The 25,250-nt window shown below is 45.4% G+C and overlaps 1 protein-coding gene across 6 annotated transcripts in view; it reads left to right on the top strand.

Annotated features, from left to right (window-relative positions):
- The first annotated feature begins 4,522 nt into the window (after positions 1-4,522).
- LOC108160309 (diacylglycerol kinase 1) overlaps positions 4,523-25,250 on the top strand; it is a 36,779-nt gene continuing 16,051 nt past the window's right edge. For 5 of the 6 annotated variants that reach the window (XR_004472431.1, XR_004472429.1, XR_004472430.1 and 2 more), the window contains exons 1-7: positions 4,523-5,018; positions 8,504-8,631; positions 18,115-18,198; positions 19,936-20,021; positions 23,779-23,977; positions 24,113-24,301; positions 24,365-24,550. Coding sequence is in view for 3 of the 6 variants with exons in the window: in XM_017294224.2 (XP_017149713.1) it covers positions 18,120-18,198; positions 19,936-20,021; positions 23,779-23,977; positions 24,113-24,301; positions 24,365-24,550 (739 nt within the window). In the remaining 3 variants the exon portion in view is untranslated. Of the gene's footprint in view, positions 5,019-8,503; positions 8,632-18,114; positions 18,199-19,935; positions 20,022-23,778; positions 23,978-24,112; positions 24,302-24,364; positions 24,551-25,250 lie in introns of those variants that run through there. The other variant, XM_033391250.1, reaches the window with a different exon arrangement.

Below are 25,250 nucleotides of genomic sequence, written 5' to 3'. Positions count from 1 at the left end.
ACGGACGGACGGACGGACGGACGGACGGACGGACGGACGGACGGACGGACGGACAGACGGACAGACAGACAGGGCTCAATCGACTCGGCTATTGATGCTGATCAAGAATATATATACCTTATGGGGTCGGAAACGATTCCTTCTGGACGTTACACACATCCACTTTTACCACAAATCTAATATACCCCAATACTCATTTTGAGTATCGGGTATAATAAATACATAAAAAAAATAATACATATATTACATGCTTACTTGCATACATACAATTTGTGTATAATTCAGGTTGAATAAATATAAACTGGCTCTGAGAAGTCTACCAAAATATATACCTTTTAAATTGTCTAATATTTCCATAAATATACCAAAAGTGTACCATTAAAAAACATTATTTTTTATTTAAACTTTTTTAATTCTCGTTAAATGTATTCAATAATTAGTCCTACTGATATTAGCGAACGGTACCAATTTACAGTTGATCTTCCATATTGATTTAAAGAAAGGAAAAAAATAAAATACGTGCATCATAAATAACAATATGCCCTAACTTAAGTTTCGGCTTCAAAATATATACCTATTTGTGCCTGTTTCTCGCCTAAATATATGCGTAAATATTTATTTACAGGTCAAAAGATGTATTCCTGCTCCGCAACATCCAATCAGTTTTGTTTTCAAATATGAGGTGATTTAAAGGTGTCGTACTCCTGTGTGATGAGCATCCCTGGTCGTCCTGGTATTGATTCACAACCGAAGGACGTGTTTTCGTTTGGGTGAATTTTGGCAATCGGTTGCCTTTATTTCCATTTGGGCTTGACTACAGAGGATTCACCTTGGATTATTTAACGCACACAGACAGATGAAAAAATTATAAAAAGTGGTCTTTCATGCCAGAGCACCGCCACTCAGTCATTGACGTCACACAATTATGGCTTGGATGGGGGGGCCCCGTGGTTTCCTGTGGGATTACGGAGAGAGTAGCTGCAACATTCGCCCAGCACCCAACATTAAAGCGAGCGTAATGGGGCGTAAAACAATAACACAAAAAATGGGCAAACATTAAGGTTTCATATCCCTCTCCGGCTATTTTGAATGGAGATTATTGAAGGAACCGCTGCAGCTGACGTAAATCGGTGAGTGGTGCTGCACGGGCTTATGATTCAATTAGGCCGCCGCCCCAACCATCGAAATATCATTGTCTTTGGTGGCGGTGACCCTAGGAGACCTAGACCTGGACCCCGCACCTCTCCAGGATTGCGCTGGGCGTGTTGCTCGTCTTATGTCATCCTGGTCTGCGCAGGGCTTCCTTTCGTGCCACACCAAGGAGCAGGAGGGTGCAGGAGGGTGCGGTGTGCAACAAACGCTTCAAGTGAAATCCTATTTATTTGCCAATTTTACATTCGAGTGCACAGTCGTGTCGGGTCGGTGACGTCAGCACAATGGCTAGGCGCCACATCAGAAGCCAAAAACTATTTCCCCATCCCACCCTCACACAAACACACACAAACACACACACACACACACACTCAGACAGCAGCTGCAGAAAAAACGCATAATTTCATTACCAAAGCCCGAGGTTTGTTTTCAATGATGTCATATGGTCGCTGCTCTGGCCGGAAGTCCGGCGAGTCCTGGCCAACGCATGCGCACTTCCGGCTACTCTCTGCGTCTCTTTTTATCTTGGCTTGTGACGTCATTGTTCTCTTAGCAGAGTCTCCTCTCTTTGGTGTGTGTATGTGTGACTCTTCGTGGGTTTGTGTGTGAGTCCAGCAGCTGTTGTTATGGACATGTCTTTGCTGTTCATTTGCGCTGCCTGCTGCCCCACTATGAAGGCTTATCCCAAAGCCGCGTGGCTTGGCAGCCAGGACATTGATGGGGCAGGACATTAACCTCAAGGCTCCCTGATTGAAATATTAAATTACGGAGCAGCAGCGCTTCCTTTTTTGATAACATTTTCCAGTAATTTGTTGGGATGGATACTCGTGTGTTTGTATTGGATTTTGCCCAAAGGCTACACGCACACAAGCCCGCACACGGACGAATGTAATGTAATGCAAACAGTGTGCAAATTTTCTTTATCAATACTCTTGGCCATTTGCCGTCTTGCCCTCTAAGCCCCCCCTTTTAAGCCATTAGTGCAAAGGCACAGCGAAAGCTAAACAAACAAATTCGAGTCAAACAATCCCTTCAAGCGCCCCGCTGTTCCGTTGTTTCTCCATTCCGCTTTTCCGGTATGCCGCTCTTCCGCTCTTCCGCTCCATCTTCAAGTCGAAACTCGATTGACATTGACGCAAACGTAAAATAAATCAAAACGCAAAGTATTCTTGTAAAAACATGAAAAGTTTCCTTCTGCAGGGGGTAGCCGGCGAAAGTCAAAGGCAAAGCCAGAGTCAGAGAAAAGCCGATGGCTGCATAACAAATTTATGGCCGGAAGTGATTTTCGCTGAAATCCAATCAATAAAAAATTATGCTACTGCTAAAAATAAAAGCCAAACCAGAGCAGACGGCCATCCGGCCACGGCCGAGCCAAAACAGACGGAGGAACAGCAGTAGAGCAGTAGGGTTTCGGATGAGTTCAGATCCAATTTCTGGCCCAGCGGAAAGATGGCGGCTGCCTGAAGAGGGAAACAATAAAATGGCAACGACTCCTGCATGGCAGTCGCTGTGTGAGTGTGCGTTTGTTTGTCTGTGCGTGTGGATTCACAGAATATCTCTATGGCAGAGTAGAGAGAAAGAAGGGTGGGGAGAGGCTCGGCCTGAAGTGGCAATCTGCTGTAAAACGCTGAAAAATTGCCGCAAATTTAAGGCGTAGTATGGGAATGGAGAGTAGACGAAACAGAGTATATAAGTACATAAAACAAGGGAAAACCCTGTAAAGGATGTTCCAACTATGGAATACCCGCTTCCACAGTTTAGAAGCTGAAAAGTTGATTTATTTATTTCTTCTAGCCGATATTTGTACCGATAAATGTACTTAGATGCGGTCGAACATCCTTTCTGGCGCTTTCAATATACCCTTGCCGTCTACGAGTACTGGGTATAGCTATGCGATGGTTGTTCTGCCTTAACCTATAGTCCTCTCATGCCTCCTCCCTCCTCCGTAAAAACGGCGTACATTTTGATGCTGGAAAATGTTCGAAATAAATGAATACTGAGGAGGAGCTTCCTTCCATAGGCAAGTACTTCGATTAAATGTAAATTCGATTAGTGATTTTTGATAAAGTCAAGATGGGAACCAGAGCTTTGAACAAACCTTGTTTTGATCGCTAAAACAACACGCAACATATATTATAATGGAAATTAAATGCAAGCGAAACACTCAGAAAAATATAATCAGAATTAGAGATGATTAGGGAATCTATATTTTAGGCCTTGAATCACTCTAATTCCGTGGGCTGTGTCCTTACTATACGATTGAAGAGAAGTGCAATTTAATTTCATCCTAAATAGTACCGAACATTACTGTATGCGTCGAAAGTTATCCTGCAAATATTTATTAATATTAAATTTCGGAGCAGAACTGAGCGGAATGGAGCGGATCCCGGTTGGACTCCAAGTTATGCGCCATTTGAGATAAATCAACAGAAAGCTAAATGCAAACGAGGGCAACACCAACACAGCTACAGAATGTAATACACACACACAATGATACAAAAAACAATAGCAAAAGCAGCAGTAAAAGGAACAGCAACAATAACAATGCAAAACAAGAAGAAGGGATAACAGCGGGGACCGAAGCATTGGATACCCTAAAGTCGGACTCTTTTTGGTGTCCCGAAAATATCTGTACGGCCATGAAAACTGACGGATGGATGGATGGATGGAGGGAGTTGCTTCCCTAAATGATTGCCTGCAAAAGGGGACTAAAAAGATGATACCCTCTGCGGGAAGGGTATAACAATAACAAAGACAATCAGCAAGAACAAGCAGACCAGCGGTGGCGGCGGGCAAGGTGGAACCCATTCCCAAGGCAAAAAGCGTTTCTGAGAGAAATGTGAAAATAAACATAGAGCGGAAATTGGGGAAGAAGCGGGAGAACAATAGTCCGAGAAGAAATCAGGAAAAGCACAAACTGTTCCTTGGCTAATTTATGGGAAAAGCGCACACAAAGACACGTAAAAACACACACACACACACACACACACAAATAACAGAATTAAACACGTGCAATTCGACCAAAATGGGAGTTCAAGTCTGATGCCTCCTCAGTGACGTCATAAGCATAAGCAGAACTGGTGATAAGAAAACTGCAGTCCATTTCCATGTACGCCACCACACAGACAGCATCCACAAAGAGAGTCGCAACTACAGCTGAGGCAGCGAAAGAGAGCGAGCGAGAGACAGCAACATCAACATCAACAGCAGCAGCAACCTGATAACAATGGGTGGGACGCCTGTTCTCCCGCACAGCCAAAACGAAATCCACAAAGTGAAAGAGAGCCAAAGAGAGCGAAAAGCGAGAGCGAGACCTCGCCTGAGTATAAAAGGCGCCACAGTGGCATCCAAACGCTCCGTTCGAAAGTGGCACTGCCGGCGAAAGCAACCCAGACAAAAGCTCCTGCCCCAAAAAGTCCCATTTCTCCCCAGAGCCAACAACAAAAGCACCAGCAAAAGAGTTAATAAAACATTAATAGTACACGAGAAACAAATATATTTTTTTAGTAAATGTAGAAATAATAAAAACAAAAAAAACAAACAGAGTAAATCAAAAGAAACACATGCAATGCAAAGTGCGCGTGTGCTTGATCAAGAAGAACGCTTTAAATGTGCAAAAATATGTGACATAAATTACAGGCCCGAAATTAGTTGAAACAAAATCTGTTAAACATTTGCCATGTGCCGTAAATTAACGTGAATACATTGTTGTTACACGAAAAGAACTGCGCAGCAAAATATGCTAGAAAAACGTATGAAAAGAGATACAGTAGCGGCCATAAGTGTAAGCAGCATGCTGCAATAATAATTTAAATAAAAGCAGCAATAACAGCGGCAGCAACAAGAGAAAAAGCCAACAGCCAGAGGTAAGAAAATTAACCCCCTGGCAGAGGGGGAGGACCCCACCCCGAATATGTAAATTTTGTGCCGCAGCAATCCCCAACACGTACACCCATTTCTTCAGACTCTGAACAGCCAAAAGAGCATTAAGCAACAGAGTAAACATTGGGCCAGAAAAGCCATTGGAAAAGCCAGGAAAATTATGACATAAAGTACAACAAAACAGAACAGAGCACCAGCAAAAAGGAATTGAGAATGTCAGGGGGACGGGGGGAAATTTCAATAAATATTCAGGGGCCGCGTCAAGCTATTTATTAACCTGGCCAGTGCATTCCGTTAAGCAGCAAATAAATTTCCACAGTCACAAGCAGATCTCTGTGGTACGACTGTGGGGAAATATTCAACAATTTTCCGACACACACAGACAGCCGACAGTCAGTCCGCCGGATAGTCAATCAGTCAGTGAGACGGCAGCAGATTCGTGTGCCGCCAAATATTTGATTTGATCTTGCTGTTCATACTCGATGGCCAGAGGGCAAAAACTGCTTTCCAATTAAACGCCTTTCGTGGAAATTCCGATTGCGTCTTTGGGCAGTCTTTAGCCCCCTACCCTACCCAGCTCCCGTCCCGGCCAGACCGGCCCATTTCCATTTCCATTCTCAGTAAATTTATGATGCTCCCCTGTCGGGTTTATATTCGTTTTCTATATGCCTTAAATCGTTTTGGATGTGTTTATTTCCCATAGTGAACAGTTTCATTCGGCTAATTATTCACATTTTTTGATGGGTAGATTGATGGAAAGCTGCCCAAAAGCATTTCCATGGCGATCTGTTCGGGGGATGTCTTTCATCCGCCGAACGGGAGGTGGTCTTTGTCAGAGTGTTAGTCAATTTGCATAATTAAAAGTGTCAAGAAATTTACTCAACACCCCCCAACGGTCGGGATAGATGTGAAGAGGTTTGAGAAACAGGGAAACGGAATACGGAAAACGAGAGCAGACAGGTGCCGGCAGGCAGAGCAAGATGCACGTCCTGCAATTTGCGACTAATTCAATTATATTTGCCCATCCATCGTTGCAACCTTTGCACTGTGCCCCTTTCCTCGTCACTTTTCGCACACATGCATAATTCGATTTTCCGGCATTAAAAGGTATTTTTCAGCGTGATGGAAATCGAAAAAAAGAACTGCAGACACCACGACGTGTTCGCCGTGATGGAAGTGAAAAGGCTACCATGGCGTATGCTGGCTTTCAAAGTTTATAGCTTGCTCTTGGTTAATGGACACTTTTCCAAGGGAAATCAAATTATAGTGTTACCTCAGACAATAAACACCACAGCGTATGGTCCATTTTAACTCCCATTTGGCCCACTGAATTCAGCGAAATATCACAAACCCCGGGATTTGCTTAGCTTTAATGGTTTTGGTTTCGTTGGCCTTTTCCACGGAAAATCAAACCTTGTAAGCAGACAAGATATATTTGAAGAGCTACTTTTCCATGGAAAATCATTTTTAATTAAGCAAAATCTCAGCTAAAACTACAGACACCACCGCGTATGCTTGATTCATAAAACATTAAAAGTTTTCGTTCGGTTGGAGACGACTGCAAATGTGTAGTCCTGTGGCAAATCAAATTACATTCAACTGAATCTCCTACACCGCACCCACTCCACTTCCCCCTTTGGGGCACTTTGCTAGTGCGGCTGCTGTTGCGGCTGTGGCTGCGGCTGATGTTGATGTGTTTATCTGGATCGCTGTTCGTTGTCGGTCTAATTTGCGATAAACTGACACAAGATTGCAGCTACTTTATTCAAATTATGTGATAAGCCGCAGAGCAGCCCGCTAAGCAAACAAAGTGCCAACGAAAATAGCCGCACGAAGAGCTCGACGGAAAAAATGTAACACAGATCCCAAGAATCCCGAATATACGAAGGGCAGAACAGAACCTTCACTGTATCTGAAAGAGGGTGCGTGCCAGTTTGACTGTGTGGCACGCGAATCTGTAAGTGAGGCAAGAACTTTGCCCACGGGCGTGGCACTGTATCGTGGTTTACTTTGCTTTGCCTGCGGTGTGGAAAGATATACGAAAAAAACTCACGAAAGCCCCTCCAGTAAACAAGAAAATTCAAGCAAAGCTACTGCCTTTCTCGTTTTCGTTCCCTGTAAATTTCATTCATGTCAGTTTTTTGTTTGCCGTGTGCTGATTAGAGGAGCGCCGACTGATAATTTGCATTGCTCAGAGCGACCACAGATAGAGATGGCGATAGCCATGGTGACAGAGAAGGGTAGAGAGTGGGACTCCTGGAGAGTACCAGTACTAACGAGCATTTAATGGGAGAGACTTATCTGCAAGTGGATGTGGATGTGGAGGGCTCCACCCTCGCTCGATCAATATTTATGTGACCAAGTGCGCCACGCTCCCCCCCTGCTTGAAGGCAAACATTTGATGCATTACTCATACGCCCTGTGCTGCAAACGAGCTTCTTGTTGAACTTCATTAAAATTCTATCCTCTTAATTTGATCAGTTGCTTAGTTGGGGGAAGCCGAAAGTGATTTCAATTTCCCACATTCAAAAACAAGCAAATTATTTTCGCAAACTTCTCTTCTTTCCTCGTCTACATATGTATATGTATGTATTTAGTTTGCCGGGCAGTTTTTCATTTTCGAAAACATATGTTTTCCTAAGGGGACCGAGCCACAAAAGTTCATCCTTCAACCGCCGTCCAAAATGCACATGTTGATGTACAGACATGAAACGTACACTGAAGAAAGAGTGGGGCATAAAGGCAAGTCCTATAATCGAATGAATTAGGGGAATAATTTTGAGGAGAACATAAAATTTGCACTATTAAATGCTGCATTTTGTAAGATCCCATCCCGTTTTTCGTACTATGGAAAACAATCTTTGGTAACCTTCTACCCCATTTTTGCGAGTGTCCCTTCATATTTTACCTTTTCCCATACATATTCCGTTGGCTGCTGGAATTCTTTTCCGTTGCCGGAGAAAAAGTTTGCCTTTCGCATTGTGGATGGCACTCAATTACAGTGGGAAATGAGCTGAGGCGGAAGCTGTGAAAGGAACTAGATATTAAAATAAATATATTGGACAAATGGGGAATAGAAACAGAAAGGACTCACATGCAAGGAGGTGGCTTAACTTATTGTGTGTTCTGTGTGCTTTTTATCCCAAGTAAACCCCAAATTGAATAAATTATTCCATTATTCCATTAATTTTCAAAATTAAATACCTTGTTCACCTCAATTTTAAGCCTTATTTCACAAGTGGCTTATGTCTAATTCCAGCAGCGAAAGTCAAGAGTTTGAAGAACAATATTTACGGGCTTTGTTTGCTGCCATACAGCATAACGTTTGGCCAGCCCCAAGAAGGTCGGAGCATTATCTTTCGACTATATAAATATACGTATACGCATATGTATTCGTATTTGCTAAGCAGAATTCCCCCACAACTTCCGTTCAAAGTGAATGAGTTTCTCCGCCTTAATCTCTTTGCAGAATGCACTAGCCCCGGCCGACGAGTGGACCCTGCTGATCCCCCAACTGACTCGGAGGAGCTCCTCTCCTGCTCCTCTGGCTCCTATCTTCCCTCTTCCTTAGAGCCACGCAGAAGAAGCACCCGAAAGGTATGTAAACATACTCGCATTCGTATAAATAGCCAAATAATTCGTCTGGCTCTTTCGGGGACCATGTTTGGGGCTCATCACGGCAGTGTAAACAGTCACCCAGTCTGTCTGGGACGGGCCTAACCCGCTCGTCACCCCAGTGCCTGTTTGCCGCGGGCCCCCAAAAGGTTACGCACAGAACATAAATTATTTTCTGTACAACAGAATACTGAATGCTGAATGTTGAATAAATACGGTTGTGGGGCTTGTTTGCGCTGTCGTAAAATGTAAGGCTCTCAGGAATATGCCGTCTAAATAATTTAATTCAATTTTGTTGCCACTTCTATCAACTATCAGCATAATGATGAATGTTGTGTCTGCACTGAGAAAAAGTTGTTCAGTTCCGAGTAGGTTCGGACTCCCCCATATTTATTTTCGTGCTTATTTACTAATAATTAAATATATATTACAGGAAACAGTCTGAACTGTTTGGCGGATTGTATTGGTGCTTTTTTTTGGCAGTTACTATAAGCCTTGTCCATTACTGATATTAAGGGCCATCTAAATTGGGCATGATTTGAATTAATACTTAAGCGTTTTCAAGAAACTCGTTTCGGTGGGATCAAAATTTCTCTGAGTGTATGTGTTCGGCTACTTTTACGGCACATAAAACACTAATAGGAAAGCCATCAGAAAAAGGGCGATAAAAGTTGCACAAATTATGGTCGTAAAACAATTTATCAAAATATTTCTGACATTCACTACCCAATACGTGGACACACATACAAACACATGTCAATCATTGTATGGACAGAAGGACATGCTCATTAGGCGTGCCCCGGGGCGTGGCAACGTCCATACACACAGGATTACAACAACAATAAAAAAATAAACGAAGCATACAATTTTTAGTGCAATAATTATTTGTTGGCACTGTTGGCATATTGAAAAACGGAAATAGAAATGACATGGAGCACCGAAGGCGCTACAGAAACACGAAAGCACACACACACTCACACGTTCATTGGTGACGCCATTTTGTGAGAGTCTATGTGAGTGTTCGCGTGGCAAAAGTGTCCATTATTTGATTATTTGCTGTCGGCTTTTTAGAGCCTGGCCCCCATGTTAATGAGATGCAAATAGGGCTCATGTGCGAAAACGATTTGACCGCCTTGGCATTTGCTTTTCACCATTTGCCATTTGGCCATTTGGCCATTTGGCCATTGGGACATTTGCATATGTCCGAATGTGAGTGCGGATAGGATCCGGATATGCGTGCGCATAAGGATAAGGACTCGGACAAGGGACCTTTGGCATATCTGTGCATTACGAACACAACAGCCACGACATCGACAACGACCACGCCGCTCACAAAGTGACGGCAACATGTGATAATGGCGCCTGACAGCCATCCTTTGTGTGTGGCAATAACATTCACACATCCGCAGAGTGCTGGTGGCTCCTGCACTGACAAAACATCAGGGCATACGAATAGACACTGAAAAAATGGAAAACCTATGGCCAGCTCCTGCAAACTCGAATTCAACAATTAAAGGTCATTCTTTTTATCAGTGTATCAGACTTGGGGCAGAGCCATTCAGAAGCGATTCTCGTTATAATACGAAGGCTCGATTGTCAAAGAATAAAGTGAGGTAAGGCCTGATTATGGTAGGGATATATAATTTAAGAAAACAACAATGTTACTGGTTCCAAGGTCTCTCTTGAGCTCACTGTACCGGATCCTGTGGCCAAATACTTAGCAGTCAATTCTGTGGTTCCCAGAACCAATGCCGATTCATTGACATACATGAGTATGTATGTATTTGGCCAAATGGATGGATGGTATACATGTGGCCCGCCGGGTGTGTCTTCTTCTGGCTTCGATTTGGATTCGGTTTTGTCTTTGACGGCGCGTGGCACTCCAATTAGGCGACAAAATACCTTCAATATTTTGTCATGTCTTTGATTTATCCGACTTTCGAGTGCTGTCGAAATATGTTACATGTGTCTCTGCCATTCATTCATTATTTATTTGCTACTCATATGATGCTTCTGTCACCCAGGGCAACAAACGAGTGGAAAATTTACTTGCATTCCTTTGGGCGTAGCCAATGATTAGACGTACATACATACATATGTGATGCACTTTGCACTCTTAAGGGATCCGAGATTCTTTCCAGGCTTCCGAAAATTGTGAGGTGAAGCAACATCAATTGTTCATTTATTCCACTCGGCCTTCCGCCTGTCCAAAAGCAAATACAAAATCCCACCGTAGAATGTCAATAAACTGAACCACTGCCCAAACACTACTCACACTTACAGCCCACACTCACACTCGCACTCGCACCACACCACACCACACCAACCACACCACTCACTCGTACACTCCCGGCACTCAGCACTCATTCATTCGCACACTCACACACATACATGAGACAAATCGACGTCAACGTCAGCGGCGACGTAACATTTCAATGGCCATTTTCGATGCGGTCGAAACTGGCTCTGACGTCAGAGAGCGCTACGGTCGCCGTACCGAACCCCGTACCCCGTACCCGAACCCCGGACCGGGGGTGATGAGTGCTATACACTCCACACCCGGTTACGAGATACTTGTGCCGCACAGATTTATACGCCTTTTCTGTGAGTCTATCTCTCTGTGTGCGCCTGTAATTTGGGGCAGCCAAAAAGCTTTTGCTATTTCAGTTTGTTAGTTGTAAGTGCGGCCATTGTCGTAGCTGCAGGCCACAGCCCCAACCCAAACCCAACCCCAACACGAATCCTAATCGATAGGAAATGATTCTATATCTCAGTGTCGGGCGGCGGATGTAGGGAGCGGCTTACATCTTGCCTCAAGTCTCAGTGAAAGCATCTGAAACGGCACAGAGACCGCTTTAAGGAGAATAATAATATCTCTTGAATTTTCGCCATGAAATTAATCAAATATTTGGCATCCGAAAGGAGGAACATCCGTGTAAACATGCGGACATGACAGCCACTGAGGAAATCGTAACCGAAACAAAGCCAAACAAAATCTTGAGGAAATCTTTCTAATTGTGGCAATTCAATCAAGTTGCCTGCCTCCGATTGGCGATGCGCCCTCCCCCCTGCCCCAACCACCTCTGCCACGTCTGCCACCGTCAGGCTGCATGGGCCTTCGAGCTCCGGTGGCAGTGCCGTTTCCAGTGCCGGTCTGGCAGGTGTGGCCAATGTCTAAGGTTAGCCATAAGATCATTCTGTATTTTTATATGCGCCGAAAGACGCGGACGCCTCTCCATGGCCCATCCATCTGTCTGTCCATCCGTCTAACTATTTGTTTGTTTGTCCGTCTGCCTATTTTTATATCCGTGGGCCTCCAGCATACGGCACATGCGGACCTGGCCACGCTTTCTGTTTATTGAAGACAAAACCGTTTTTATTGTTTTAAAAATTATTTTCGGCACCCCATGAACATGAACATGAAGACGAACGAGCCACACCTCCCCGTGCATACTCCTAGGAAGTGGGGTAGTCGTCATCAATTTCCATTTGAAAGCTGTCTGCCGTCGATCAAAGTGAAAAGTCAAACGGCGCGCACATAAGGAAGGAGGAGGAGAATCACAGGTTCTCTCTCCAGAAACCCCAAGCGGAAATATATTTTCGCACAGGGCGCCCATCAAAAACAGATGGAGAAACAGTTCCAGTTGGATCGCTTAGGAAGAGGATCCTATCCGGGTCTTGGGTCTTGGCTCTTGGGTCTGCCGGGGACAGAGCTTCCCTTGTGGCCCGTGGCATCGCTGTTGAGTGAGGACTTTGCGGCGAGGTTTATTTTTGGCATAAAAGCGTTTTGCAAGCATTAATTACGCATTCAAGGCACGTTCTCGGCGCGGTCTGAGCGTAAATCAAATTAAAAGTTCGCCCTTTGGCCTACACCATGCTCCTGTCCGCCCTTTTCCCCGATTCCCACTCCGGGAGAATACGTAACAAAGCAAGTTCAACTGTTTAGTCGCCCAATTAACAACAATTAAATCCCGCATAAAACAAATCCACAAAAGAAAGAACTGTCTAAATCAGTTGGAGCTCTCGCTCTGAAAATCCCCGTTTGAAGTGGGGCCAAGTGAAAAGCATTTTTCCCGGCCAGCCCCATAGGAAATTGAAAGCAAACAAAGGCAAATAGAGCGAAAAGCTTGCCCCCCATTCAAGGCCATCAACTTGATAGGGGGCTGAAGCTTGGTATCTCTTCTACTTGTGCTTGGGTGAGAGGAACTACCTTTTATGTTTCCTTCTTCGATCGCTCCTTAAACTCATCTTCCGGTACCATTTTCGATTAATTCAAAATCTGTTCTTCAATCCACCAAAGAGAGCACGCTGCTCAGCCACGCATCCTAGGGTACGCAGTCTTTCATCACATGAGTGCCAACTCAAGTTCGTTTAATTTTTGCCTCTTGGCTCCATTATTTCTATTTCCGTGACTGCCACTGATGTTCCATCTTCCGACTATTGAAGGTTCGTATTGTTGGAGCGAATCTTGTGGCGGAACCCACGCGCAAATCTCATTTGTATTTAATTTTGTCATTTTTCCATTTGGAAGCGATTGGCCGTCATACAGTGTGCACTTGATCCTCGTAAAGACAGGACGTGACGCTACATGCCAGACTCACAAAAGAGCTGGGGTGCACAGGGTGCCGAGGATTCCGAGGATTCCGAGGATGAGTGGAAACTGCATGGCGTCGGATGCAGACAATAAATTTGATTCAATTGCTGTCAAGTGGACGGCGAGAGGCAGTCGGAGGCGGAGACGGAGACAGAAAACTATGCGTCCTTTCTTGTTCAAAAATAGTTGTCATGTTCCTTTGTCAGTGCCCCCAGTCGCCGTCGCCGTCGCCATTGCCATTTCCATCGAGTCCGTGCTGCCGTCGCCCCCACCGTTTGCGGCAGCTGATTGTGCATGACCAGTATTTGATAAAGGAGCTCCATAGACACTCGTATACGTATGGCTGCAGCTCTGGCTAAAGAACTGAAGCGAAATAACAATGACAGAGAGGTTTTCTTCGCTCTGGTCCCCTTCTTTGTGCCAGGCGACTTTCCCTTTCCTTTCTCCTCTCTGCCATTTGGCACTGACAGGCGGAAGTGGGACGCACAAAGCGAGAAGCGATAGGAGCCGACGCGACGCTTAAGAAGCGCTTCCTGTGCAAGAGGAGGCATCGTCGTCGCCAGTTCTGTCAAAGTCTGGAAAAATACAATTGCATTTTATTCCAGTGCCACGCCCACACCGAGTCGATGCACACTTTTAATTGCTCCGGGCTCCAGTTGTGTCCTGTCCAATCGTGTCCTGTCCGGTGCCAGTTGTGACATTTGCTGCCATGGTCATCGACGATGTGGGTATGGGTGTGGGTGTGGGCGTGGGCGTGCTAAGCTGACACTTTATGACAGAGTTTAAGCCGTAGCTTACCGCAGGCTGTCTCCTCTGCCCAAGCCCCGGCCCAGGCCCAAGCCCAGTGTCACAAGCAACATGCCCTAGACCCCAGTTGGCCTGTAACCGCATTTCATGCCCCCAAAAATAGATGCCAACAAGATTGTTTGGGGTCGCTCGTTCCACTCTTCCTTAAATGACCCAGCTGCAATATCCCCTGTTTCGAAGAAGGACTTCATTTCGTTGCAGAGGCTTTCAAGACGGCGATGGTTTTCAGATACTCCCAAATAACATCGGACACTGCGACAAATGGAGACTGTACGAAAGGCTTGAGCGCTGAATAATAGCTGACGGCTGAACCTGGTTTATGGCACATTCCTTTGACAGTCGGATCGTAATCCATAATTATGTAATATATCCCTAAGTACTCGCCGTGTAGTTTCCAACTTCTGAGAAGAGTGCTTTTGCTTTTTCAAAGCATTTCTTCTCATGTTTGCATTAAAAAAATCAAGGAACACCACTTTCCGTAGCCATAGCAACATCTTCCGGGTCCTGGCACTGTACGACCCTCATATACGATAAGCTCTAATGCCAGGTTCATTCCTTTTGCCCACTCATATTTATATTCAATGAAGAATACCACTGCCATGTTTATATGTGCATTCAGCGGAATGAATGACAAAGGAAAGAGCGCACCAGATTTCCTTATTGGATTTTATGCATGGAGTGTGATTTTCTGTTTGCCAAACAAATCAGCGGAAGGACAAAAACGTTCTTAATTAAAGCGGAATTCGATGGGAACATATTGTTTTTATTTTATCAATATTTACGTTTTTTTCCGCATCATAATCGTATTCGTATCCACTCCATACGCTCTGTATAAATGCACGTTTATACAGAAACTGAATTGAAAAAGCAATTGAGCTGGTTCTGCAGACAAATAATTTATTTATCCGCCTTCTGTGTCCTTTTTGACAGCAATTGATTTGCAATCATTCATCCAACTCCTCTACCAAAGCTCTTCAATCATTTATATTGAAAAAAGCGCCCTCTTCGAGGCAGAATTTCTTTGTTAAATACTGGTAATACTCGCAACAACTGGCCAAATGAAGTGTCAATAATTATAAGAGCGCTCCAATAGCCAGCTCCAGCAGAGACAAGAATGCTCCATTGATCCATTTGAGTTTACAATGGTTAAATATTCATGGATTTCTGCGCCAATATTTGCCCGATTAATATGCATACGTATTTTGCGGATGTGAATGGATAGGCTGCTGCATACGGGACACCTCCATGGAATCATAAATCATGTTTTAACAACTAATTACAATTCAAGGGGGACTTTTGAAAAAATATATTCGTTATTGATGTGCTGGGAAAAAATTATTATATTTTTTTTTTTTGCTGGTCAGCCATCAGTGATGGTGAGGGCCCATTAAACAGGGAAAGCCACAAGGCCAAAGGCCATAAAAAATCACAATATGCTGCTATTTTATTTGATTTACTTTTATTATTGCCATGCCACAGAGACAAGGGAGCATCCCTCCTCAAGAATAATCATTTGGCGAGCAAATTTTAAGCATAAAACGAAAGGAAACGAAAATGGCTCTGCGTTGGACATTTATGTGCTAGATTTTATGGCAATTTTGTTTCGGCTAAAACAATGAGAGCAGCAAACCGCATAAATGTGTGTTCGCATGCATCTTGCTCGCATATACATATATTCAATCTCATAAAAGGACAAACTGAATCAGAGCTGGATCTGATGCCCATTGTATGCGATTTACATGGCCAGAAGTGAAAGAAGCGGTCGCATAATCTAATAATATTTTATGTGGAGAGCATAAAAATCACAGCACGCCACTTGAGAGTCCGTTGAACTTGCTCTCTGTCTGAACGACTCTCCTCGATTCTATCTAAGTAGCCAGCGATGGATGGATGAATGGATGGATGAAAAGAAAGAAAGAAAAAGGAAAGGACATATCCATTATTGACCAACAAAGACCGACAAAAAATCCATGGCAATTTATTGAAGTTCTCTTGTCGTTGTCCAAGGACCATTAAGAGCAGAAAGCGAGCCACATCCGAGAAAGATTTTTATGATGATGACTTCAAAAAAGAAAACCCACACATCCATTGCCACATGCTCCTCCATTAACAAGGAAATTAACATTCAGATTACGCATACGCCATGTATATTCGTGTCTGTGCGTACCCTATATACTTAATACAGAGTATTATGTCCATGGAAATGAATTATATTACACATAATAGCTGGATCTCGGGGACTATTGGAGGTAGAAAGAACTTCCTTTAACTTACTTTCCTTTAAAGAGTGTTGTTTCTATGTAACAGGTATCCCATGGTCGAAATAAATGCTCACTCAGTATTTCATACGTATATCCATTGGTATTTTCATTTGTATTTTCATTTGTATTTTCATTTGCATTTTCATTAGTTTATTATCCAAGCATTGTAAAAACTTTTAGCGCGCTCCAGGCATAAATGCCAAATGAGCTGTGAATAATGGCATGGCATGGCATGGGGCGGGCGGAAGGAATGCCACGGGGCGGAGTGGGTCTGATGTTGTGTGTTCCTTCCCGCTTAAGTATCTGTTAACAGTTCTATTCGAAGACTACAACTATTTCTGCAATGAGCGGTGAAATCGCTCGTGAATTATGAATTTTCTGGGTTTTCAACAGGGCATGGCATGGACATGGCAGTGTGGAGCAGAGAGTGGATGAAATGATAAGCTAGTCCAATCAGTTGATAATAGCAATCTAAATATAACAGCAATAGCATCAGACAAAAGCTTAGCAAAAAGATTCCATGTGAAATGAATAAATAAAAACGTTAAATGGCAAGAGAGTAAAAATAAACGCTCCGCAAATTGGGAAGGTCAAAAAACAAAAGCAAAAGCCAACAAATATATGTACATATTGTACATCTGCATATATCAAATACGATTCCCGTCAGTTCCACCTCTGTTATTTCTGTCCATCACTCTGTTCTTCCATTCCCATTCCATTACCCATGCCCTATACCTACATATATCTATATTTATGTGCAGATCTTTACCTATGTTTTTATATCTGTAAGTGCTCAGGTGTGTGCGTTTGATTTCCCTACATGTGGACTTGCTATAGACTGCCTTGGACTGCCAAGGAATCCCATCAAATGGTGGGACGACAAGTGACATACGCCAAATTGTGTGGCGTCACAATCATGACAGAGCTGGAGGATGGGTGCCACGGCAGATCAAGCCAAAACATGATAATTGCTATGCTAATCATTAGGAACCAACCGCTCCCACGGATGATGATGATGATGGTGGAAATAATGACGTGTCATGTGTGGCAAATGACACACCCCCACATAGATAGAGGCAGATAGACAAACAGCTGGCAGAACTGGCAGAAAACTAAAATTGGCGAATTCTCGATGGCACAGTGGGCGAATGGTATCTCATTGGTGAAATGGTGAAAAGCTCACAGCATACCTCTGGAAGCTCTCTCCTCGGTATTCCCGGCATCCCAGTCTGCAATTAATGGACTGGGAATGGGCGAAATTCCTGTCACACTTTCGAAGATAATCCATCCAATAATTAGTATAAATATAGATTTATAGGTCGATCCAATACAGTGTGCCATGCCGTCAAATGGCACTCTCTCCCATGGCCAGTGTGTAGCAGTCGGTGGATGTTGCCAGGCCAAGTGAAAGTGTGACAAGACCCACAGTGGGGTAGTGAATGGGGTGGCGAGGGGGCGGAAAGTTGTGGGAAAGATAACATTTTTCAGCAATTTAGTTTTCAACGCACACAGAACGTATTGATTCCACCCGATTCCCACAGGCACGTCCGCAGTCAGAACGAGCGACGTGACCACACACACACACCCACGCACACCCACACACATCCACACACACCCAAGAGTAACCGTGTGAGAGAGTGTGCGTGTAGCCGTGTGCGTGTGAAAAGAATATACAGTTTTGAATGTAAATGCAAATGCGAAATGCAAATGCAATAAATTATGCGTGCTCTGGCTGATTGCCGGGACATTTTATGATAGAAATTACAATTTGTCACCACTTGTTATTTATTCGCATACTTTCAGGCAACATGAATATTGGCGTGGCACCAACGAAATGGGATAAATTGTCGCCGCGCGAGTTCCTGCAGCTGCAGGAGTTGGCCTCATGTAAGTTCCGCAGCCAATCAATTGGCCATGTCACATTCATCATCATCCCACCATATGCCCGACCCCGACCCCCGACCCCCGGCCCCGACCCCGACTCCGACACAATACCAATTAAAATGCATTTCCTTCCGGCGAAACATCCGATGGCTTTGCCCCTTTGTAAATGGAAGCCATAACCGATCACATGCTCTCTCAATAACTTAATTTATTTCGCCGCTGCCAATCAGCAGATACCAATTCTTGTAATTGCCTTGATTGCATGTCAATTTCAGCTGAATGACAAAAAAAGGTTTGCCTCCTTATTTTTGCATAATGCATGCCCTAGACAGAGGAAAATTGTAATTAAATGTCAAGAAATAAAGTTCGCCTGCATGGTATTGACAGCAATACCCATTCTATTCAGCTTAAAGCCAAATTTCTTACCCTTAAACTGTAGCAGAGCTTGTCCTTGAGCAGCGGTTCGAGAAGAAGGCGATGCAACCTTTTAAAAATCGATACCCATTAATCAAGGAGATCAAGGGTACACAGTACATATATGCAACAGAAAAGAAGGAAGCGTTTCCGACGTCAGGGAGTATACTTATGCGTTCTTACACGCATTCTGTATTTTTTCCGTTGCACACACCTCCCCCCTCCCATGCACATGCCTCTCTCGGTTCACTGAGTTATGGCTGTCACTGTTTGATGCCCGTCCGAAAGGACTGCATCAGAGCTGTTTGACATGGCAAAGTAGTCTACTTTAGGGGGATGCGCATCCCTGCGCTGTCCGTCTGGGGGAATTAAACGAAATGGCAAATGGGAGCGTTGAGCTTATAGATTATAGAATATTGCAGAAAGAGCAGACACAGACAGGGTGGGGTTCTGGGAAGGGCATTGTTGGTTCATGTGCTGTTTGCTTTCGTTCTTGGAACTGCAATCTCTTAGAAGTAGTCCTGCCGCGCAGTAATCCCTGCCAGCTGGAAGCAGTTCTGTCAGACCACTGACGTTAATAAGAATCTTTGAAAAACACATTTCGAGGAAAAACCGAAGGGAACGCCACGTGCCAGGTGCGAGGGGGTGTAGCCCCCGTGTCCACATACACGGCTGGCTAGAGCTGCAGGTGCACATTGGTGTGCCGTTCAAGGAATGAGGTGGAGGCAGGTGGCGGCAGGTGGAGTCCATCAAAACTGTCAGCAGCAGCTGGTCTGGCTGGGAAGCAGGGATCACGCAGCTGGGAGCCCGGTGAGTGGAGTCCTCCGGTGCAGACACTCTTGCGGCTACCCGCACCACAGCTCTCTCCCTCTCATTAAGTTAATAAAACCCTGAGTGCAACATTTAGGCCACCCCGTGGTGTGGACTCCAAGGAGGGGCTGCTTGGCTGCGGCTTCTCAGGCAACTCAAACTCACACAGCCACGCAACCACATGTACACCCACTCCTACATTCCTACCCACCTGCATTCCTCCTACCCTACACGCACCTTGTTTTCCATTAGTTAATTGTCCTTGCCACGCGCTACCGTTCTACGTGTATCCTCTGTCCCGCCTTTGGAAACCAACCGGGCCCACTTAAGTCGTCGATTCCACTGGCGCCAGTTGACCAATTGACGTGAGTCCATGTGCCCATGGAGCATGTTTCGTGCCACTCGCCCAGTTGCAGTTACACTTGAGTGGGGACTGAGACTGAGACTGGAACTGGAACTTTGCATAATCCTTGTCTTACGCTCTGCACAATTTTCTCTTGTTTGTTTCTCTTGCAGATTCCACACGCAAGCTGCAGGATGTGCTCCGGGAGTTTTGCTCGCCCAGTGCCCCCTCGGCCACGCCCAAGTGCATACCAGATGGGGTAAGTGGCATGCCCCGAAACTGAAATTAATTCAACACCGATGAAGTGCGCACATCCTTCTCAAGGCAACACAAGTCAGGGATTTAGCTCGGGTTACATTATAATCCCCAATCTGAGTACTAACTCCAATGGCCCACAGTTGGGGATGGGAGACGGAGACACACGCACAGACTGCCAGCAAGACAGACAGACTGACGTGGAGCATATACAATTGAATGTCGGATATGGAGAGGATTTGGGCCTGGGGGTGGTTCGCCAGGGACACGGGACACGGGCCAAGGTAGGGACAGGCAGAGTGAAAGATTGAAAGTAAATCTCCTTCTACGTACAATAAATCACAGACTTTTCAAGTTTACGGCTGAATTCCGACTTGAAATCGAATCCCATTGAGCCGGACTCCAGCTCGTCCCTGTACCAGGACCACCTCTCACTGAATACTCAGGAGGGCTCGTACATAGTAAATTAATTTGAAAATGCATGCAATTCCATCAATTTGCAGAGGGTTTCCAGGAAGAGCAGTAGTCTGTGGAGGAGGAGACATAAGGACACACATCTTGATTTCTATTGTAGTTTTTTGTACGAACGAGAATGGTTAAAAATACTTGATACCCCTGTGATGCCCAAAACCATAAAGAGCTGCAGTCTCATAAGGTTCCTGGAGCACTTTTGAAATAAAATATTTAGTGTTCCGAAAGGAACTTTTTGTATTCGCATTCATTGAAGGGACTCTCATTTTTCATTGCAATACTATTTATTTAAAGAGCCTTTTTAGCTACATGCATGTTCCATGGCTTTGAATAGCCCGCAGAATCCGATACGTTCAAGGTGAAAAAACATATGCAAGTTCAAACCGCAATCGAAATCCCAAATTCCCGATATTCTAGCTACGCTATCTGCTCCGGTATATCATCGTTTTTTTCTCTTTTCGAAGCGTAACGAATTGGAAAAAGTATAATTAAGTTTTCATCTCCCCAAAGCCCCACCCGATCCGCCCCGAATGCTGCCATTGAAGCGGAAGGAATATTTTTGCTCTGCAACACATGGAATTCGCCTCACAACGCGGCTGCCACTGCAGCTGTACATGGACTTTCATCGCTCCCTGTTTGCTGTTCCGCCGTCCTCTTCTGTTGCTAGGAATTTTCCTGAGCGAATGTAATTCCTGTAAATATTTCAACGACTGAAATGAATTGAGCTGTCAGTACGGGACGGGAAAAGCAGCTTACGAGTGTGTGGACCAGGTTTTTTCGCCCTCAACTGTGGACTTAGGTCGATGTCGAAGGCGAAGTCGAAGTCGGTGTCGGGTTTTTAGGTATCGATGTGGGTGGGTTCCAATTAAGTTAATTAAGAGTCCTTTCTCAGGTTGGAACGATTGCCATTGCAGTCTGTCATTAGATGTTCTGCCAAAAGAATGCTTTCTATAAAAGTGTAACATGATAGCATGGGGGAACTTCTTTCCTTCGCTCGTCCTGAGGGGCGTGTACATCATTTATGCTCGAAAGTGTGCAATGCATAATGAATGCAGAGCACAGATTAGATTCCCACTCCAACCCCCCATTCTCCAGTCCCCAGTCCCCAGTCCCCGTTCGCTGGAGTTGAGTGCCAAATGGCCTGAACCGAACATCTCTCATGTAGCACATGTGCTCATGTGTGCGTATGTGTGATTAGGGAATGTAATGAATATCACGCATACGCACCGCACCGCACCGCACCGAACGCCCAAAATGGTCTTGAATATTTATTCATTAGGCCACGCGCTCACGCATAGCAACGCACTGTCACATGTATGGAGATAGCAGCGAAGGGAATAAAGAGAGTGGGGGAGCGAGAGAGAAAGACAAAGAGAGAGAGAGAGAGAGAGGAGTAAGAGGCTCCCCTGTTCGCTGCTTAAATAAATTTTGCTAACGCAATTCGCGCCATTATTATAGTGTTTGTATGCGAGAGTGTTGTAATTTATGTGTAACTGTGTGTGTGTGTGTGTGTGTGTGCTTTTGTTTCGGATCGTATGTGACCATGTAGCTCCACTTGGGTATGTCGTTGCCATTTGCGCTCGACTGCCTCAACCAGTTTGCTTTCGGACCTATTGTTGCTATTACCAGCAGCTAGTGCTCGTGCTGCTCCGCCTGGTTGCTGGATGCTGGATGCTGGCTGCTGTTGCCGCCACCAACATGAGTATAAATTTCCATTTTCTTGTATTTGGTCTCATAATAGCGACGCTCAGCAGCAGCAGAAGCTGGGCAGCAGGACAGTGGCTGTGTAAAACAAAACCTCGACTCACTTTGGCTCTCAGTTTCGCCCACAGCCATCATTGAAGTTGTTTTATGTTTCGAAATTTAAAGCGATGAAAAGGGAAAGCCGTTGCTGGATAGAAGCATGAGATGGGTCTGATAATGAGGGAAGATATTTCAGCGGATAGCCGCTACTATTTCTATTGCTGCTGGTATCCCCTAATCTGATTATCGTGTTACGCATTTAATACCCCTGTCTGCGGGTCTTGATTAGCAGCTATCCCCGGAACAGACTGTAGACTGTAAAATCCAGAGAGCGACTTTGTGCGTGTGCAACCTGCTAATGAAACGTCTATCAATGTCAGTGCCAGTCGGCGTCTATCAATGTCATCCCCATATCCAGGCCCCATTGGCACTCTTAAAACCCCCTGCCCATTCCCAGGGCGTTGCTGATTCCAGCATCGCGACGCAGCTGTCAGTGTATTGACATTACACGTGGTGTTGACACGTAATTTGCCCCGATCCCCATATTTGTCCAGGTTCTGTTCTGCATTCATAACAACTGGCCCAATGCCCAGAGTCTGAGTACTGGAACTGGCCCACCTTGCCTCGGATGGCAAATAAAGAAGAGGCGGCAGATCCTTCGGGGACATTCCCCGGCACGTACGGCAGAAGCGGACAGACAGGGCTCCTATTTATGGGAACTTTTGTTTTTCAGCGTGTAAAAGTGCGTGCCGGACAAATGTAAATAAAATGGTTGCCAAGGAATTATGAATTCTAAGAGCACACGAGTACATTGGGCAATATTTGTCCACGCTGTAGGGGAAAATTACCGCTCAAATTAGGCATTATTATGGACATCAATGGGGGGATAATAAAGTGGTAACTTTCATCAAATTTCAATCTGAGAGCAGAAGAGAAAATAATACTTTGCTGCAGAAAATTCCGCTAAATGGCAGAGAAGATCCGCCAGTGAATCTGTCAAGAAGGGAATATTAATCATACGCTCCGTTACCAGCAATAGCCCGGGCTCCTTCTCCTCTTGACAATAAAACAGGATGAGATATGGGAGCCTTTTATTGGAGCCAACTGCAAAGTGTTCCTCGCCTTAACAACGTCAACATATTATGTTGCATAAGCAGCCGCTCTGCCACTCCCACCACCAGTCACTCCACTACATTTTCAACCCGATACCGCTCGTAAAAGTTGGCTAAAAGAAGATGCTGGCAAACATTTGCCAGGCAGCGAGGAAGAACTGACAATCCCTGACTGGAGGGTTTTGCACACACTTTAGCTTGTCACTTGTGAGTGGCTTGGCGAAAATACATACACATATACGAGTCTAGCGTTGGTGTTGTTGGGGAAGGGGTGTGGGGTGTGGGGAAAACGGGTGGAAAAACTCCCACCGAAAATCGAAAAATCGTGTACTATAATGGCTTATTAAAGCGGGGCAAAACGAAGCAGAGACGGACGTTGCCGGAACCGCCATAAATCAGTGGATGAGCCAAACTTATTTTTCAACTCTTTCGCAGGACATCGATTTCGATGGGTTCAAACGCTTCCTGGACGCATTCCTCGACTGCGAGGCGCCGCTGGACCTGGCCAAGCATTTGTTTGTTTCCTTCCTCAAGCCGACTGTCACCCAGGCCCAGCTGCACGGGAAGGCCCTCAATCAAATGGCCGCCATCAGCAGTACGGCTGCCTGTGCACCCGTCACGTCCCACACGAAGGGTAAGAGCTTCTTCCCACATCCATTCCCATCCCATCATATCCCATCTGCAGTCTCATGTGTGTCTGTGAATAATTGCGCAACATTTCTCTCGGCTTCCCATCTTTCCGTCTCTCGCATATCCTGGTCGTAATTAGGCTCCATTCCGAACATCAATAGCATTGCGGATCTGATGCCGCAGTGCAGTGCAGGCGGGAGCGGAGGCGGGGGCGGAGGTGAGGTCCAGACCCAGGCACGCATCAGCTTCGTGGATAAAATCCATGGCATCACCGACAAGCTACAGCACTCGCTGGGCGGACATCTCTCGCACGATCCCAGCAAGACGGGTGAGTAGGTCCCAGAGCGGGGGCGACATCCGTATGACTCCGTTGTCGTGACTTTCCCAACAGGCAGCGTTCATCCGATTCTGACGGTGACGCCCAGTCCTCTGGCCAGCGGTCCCAGCATGTTCCAGGCGAGCAATCCGTCCCGCCGCTCCGTGGACTCGAGTCCCTCGCACTCCCAGACGAACCACTCGCAAATGTCGCGCAATTCCTCGAAGAAGAGCAGCAATTCCGTTAATTGCAAAATTGATAGTGAGTATTAATTAGCTTTTGCCCCCTCCCGAACGCCGCTTCTTTTGTCCTTTTGTCCTGCGAAATTTTGATTAACATGTGCAAGCGGGCGACGAGAGCCGCTTTCCAATTAAGGCGCCCATTGTGCAATCAGCGTGTGATGTGTGGATGCAGTGGCAGCTACCCTATGCCTCACGATTGCCCGAATTAAAGTGCACAAACATTGGCCGGCCAGGGACTGCAGTCACGTTGCTGTACATTTATTTGCTTAGTTAAGTTTTTCGTGAACTTGCTAATTAGGGGACCGCGAGACCCTTAGAGCAGACATCAGCGCGGAAGGAAGCCAGCGCGGACTTTTCGCTAAGTCAGGAGTTCATAAATTATGGAGCAAGGAGCAAGGAGCAGAGAGCACGGGACCAGGGAGCACGGAACCGAACGGGGCACAGAACTTGGCGGAAGGCAGACCCTCATCCGGACTCAGCTCCCCCCCCCAATACAATGGAGCCAAGGAACTTCTCTTGTCTCAGGGATCGTGTCGTAAATCAACGCCCAATTAGAAACATTTTTGCATTTCACGAACTGGCGCTGGCGCGGGCACTGGCGCTACTCGTAAAATGGGAGGCTCGGGCCTGCGTTAAATTAACATTTATTGCGAGACACCCGCACCCACACTACCTCGCCAACACACACTCAACCAACGGACACACATACAAAGACAAAG

The sequence above is a fragment of the Drosophila miranda genome, chromosome 3 (assembly GCF_003369915.1).
Source record: "Drosophila miranda strain MSH22 chromosome 3, D.miranda_PacBio2.1, whole genome shotgun sequence".
Taxonomy (NCBI): Eukaryota; Metazoa; Arthropoda; class Insecta; order Diptera; family Drosophilidae; genus Drosophila; species Drosophila miranda.
The sequence above is the reverse complement of the archived record's forward strand: the minus strand, read 5'-3'. Positions and strand labels throughout refer to the sequence as shown.